The sequence below is a fragment of the Condylura cristata genome, unplaced genomic scaffold (assembly GCF_000260355.1).
Source record: "Condylura cristata isolate star-nosed mole 26May11 unplaced genomic scaffold, ConCri1.0 scaffold00003, whole genome shotgun sequence".
Taxonomy (NCBI): domain Eukaryota; kingdom Metazoa; phylum Chordata; class Mammalia; order Eulipotyphla; family Talpidae; genus Condylura; species Condylura cristata.
Window position 1 is genome coordinate 78391531 of NW_004567104.1, and position 2190 is coordinate 78393720.

Sequence of the window (2190 nt, forward strand, 5' to 3'; positions counted from 1 at the left end):
GGCCCCGCCCGCCGCTCCTCCTGGCCTCTCCACAGACCCCTACCAGGGCGCCCCTGGCCTTGCAGCGACCCCCGCACCAAGCTCGCCCGCCCGCCCGTGCAGGCGCCAGCTCTCAGCTCCGGGTGGGGGTGGGGCGTCTGCCCCCACCATGTCCTTTGTCCCCGTCCCCCCCCCGCCCCGGGTCAGCGGCCCTGGGAGCACGGCTGCCCTCATTTGTGACGGCGGCCTGCGCGGCCGAGCGGGCTCCCTGCCCACCCTGACCAGAGGCTGCTGCCGAGACCTGTGGGTCTCGGGCCTGCCCCTCTCTGGGAGGTTGTCCCTTGCGTTCTCTGGGAGCAAGTGACCGCGGTAGCTGCTCCGTGAGGGAATTCGGTGGCCCATCGCAGCCCTCCGGAGCCCGGGGCCGGCCTGCGTGCCTGGAGGGCCTGTCCTGCCTGCGGCCGGCCTGGGTGCCGCTGCCTAGGGCGTGGGGCAGTGTCCGCGCGGGGGCCGCCTCACCGCCCGCCCGCCCGGCCAGTTCCTCCTGTACTGCGAGGGTACCCGCTTCACGGAGAAGAAGCACCGCGTCAGCATGGAGGTGGCTGCCGCCAAGGGGCTGCCCCCGCTCAAGTACCACCTGCTGCCGCGCACCAAGGGCTTCACCACCGCGGTGCAGTGCCTCCGTGGGACAGGTGGGCCCGGGCGCGGGCCGGACAGGCGAGGGAGGGCCGCGGCGGGCGCACCCCAGAGAGGCCGGGAGGACGCCAGTTAGTGGACGGGCCGGGGGCCGTCGGCCACAGGGCGAGGAGGGCGAGCCCGAGGGCCGAGGCTGGGAGGCAGGAGGGGCGGGTGGCTCGCAGCCGCGTGCGCCCCGGGCTCACCCCTGCGCCCACAGTCTCCGCTGTCTACGACGTCACGCTGAATTTCCGAGGAAAGAAGATCCCGTCCTTGCTGGGCATCCTCTACGGGAAGAAGTACGAGGCCGACATGTGTGTGAGGTGAGCGGCGGCGGCCACCGCGGCCTGGGTAAAGGCGGAGAAGCCGCGGCGCCTTCGGCTGGGCGGGTGGGGGCTCCGCTGGGCCGTGGGTGGCCACGGAGGCTCGGGCGGCGCTCGGGCAGGACGCGACTTTTCCTGGGTGGGCCCAGGAGCCCTGCGGGCCTGGGCCCCGCCCGCTGGTCAGCTGCAGCTGGGACCGCCTGCCCGGACACGGGGGCTGGCGAAGCCTCGGGCACCCCAAGGCTTCCCAAGTGACAGTCGTCCGGGGTCACTGAATGTCGTCAGGTTACTGGATGCGTTCGGGGTGGGCCGGAAGTGACAGGCAGACAGTGGCGCTGGGCAGCGGGGCAGGGAGGCGCAGCGGGTGGGGCGGCGAGGCCTGCGCTGGGTTGGGGGCACCCATGAGCCCTGACTTGGAGCGGGAGGGGCCAGCCAGGCCCCTGGGAGCCGGCGCAGACTCCGCGGCCCCCACACGTGTCCCCTGAAGTAGACGAGGCGGGGGGCAGGTCCGGCTGTGAGGGCGCCCGCTGCCCTGGGGCCTGGGCGAGGTGCCCGCGGGCCCTGCAGCCCCTCCCCGGAGGCAGACAGTGCACCCGAGCGGAGGGCCCTGGGCGGCCCTGGGTGTCTCCTGGCTGGAGTGGGAGGATACTGGGCACTCTCGCCTGCCGGCCGCGAGGGCCGCGCCGCTGTCCGGCCCGAGGAGTCCTGACCAGCTCTTGGCGTCTTCCTCTGCCCGCTCCAGCCGTCCAGGCCCGTCCCCACTAGTCATTTCTTTGAGCCGGGCCGGCTCCTGTTTTCCCACGTGTCGGGGCGGCCACCCCTTGGCGAGGGAGCAGCCCAGCTGCGCCCGTTCCCCCGTGCTGCTGCAGTGCCCCCTCCCCCCGGGGCCACGAGCTGAGCCGCCCAGTGCGTGGGGTCCGGCTCCGGCCAGCGCCCCAGGGCTGCCGACATGGCTTGGGGGCCGCCGCAGGAACCGCAGGCTTCCCTCCCAGAGTCTGGGTGGTGGGGCCCGCCCGAGCCCTGGAGACAGAGGGCCCCGCTGGTCAGCCCGTCCTGCAGCCACGAGTGGCGAGTCAGGCCTGCCGGGGTAGGCACGGCCCTGGCCCGAGACCCGCCCCCTCCGCCTCCCCCTCTGCTGCGGACTGGCGGGCTGCACTTGCCCAGTCTTGTTTCGGGGGTCGGCTTGGTGCCCGGACATGCTCGCCCGTCAAGC

General features: G+C 74.0%; 1 protein-coding gene across 1 annotated transcript in view; it reads left to right on the top strand.

Annotated features, from left to right (window-relative positions):
- The window catches only part of AGPAT3 (1-acylglycerol-3-phosphate O-acyltransferase 3), an 8056-nt gene that overhangs the window by 4908 nt on the left and 958 nt on the right, over positions 1–2190 (top strand). Inside the window, exons 2-3 of the mRNA XM_012731139.1 lie at positions 464–671; positions 875–977. Of these exons, the coding sequence (XP_012586593.1) occupies positions 464–671; positions 875–977 (311 nt within the window). The remainder of the gene's footprint in view (positions 1–463; positions 672–874; positions 978–2190) is intronic.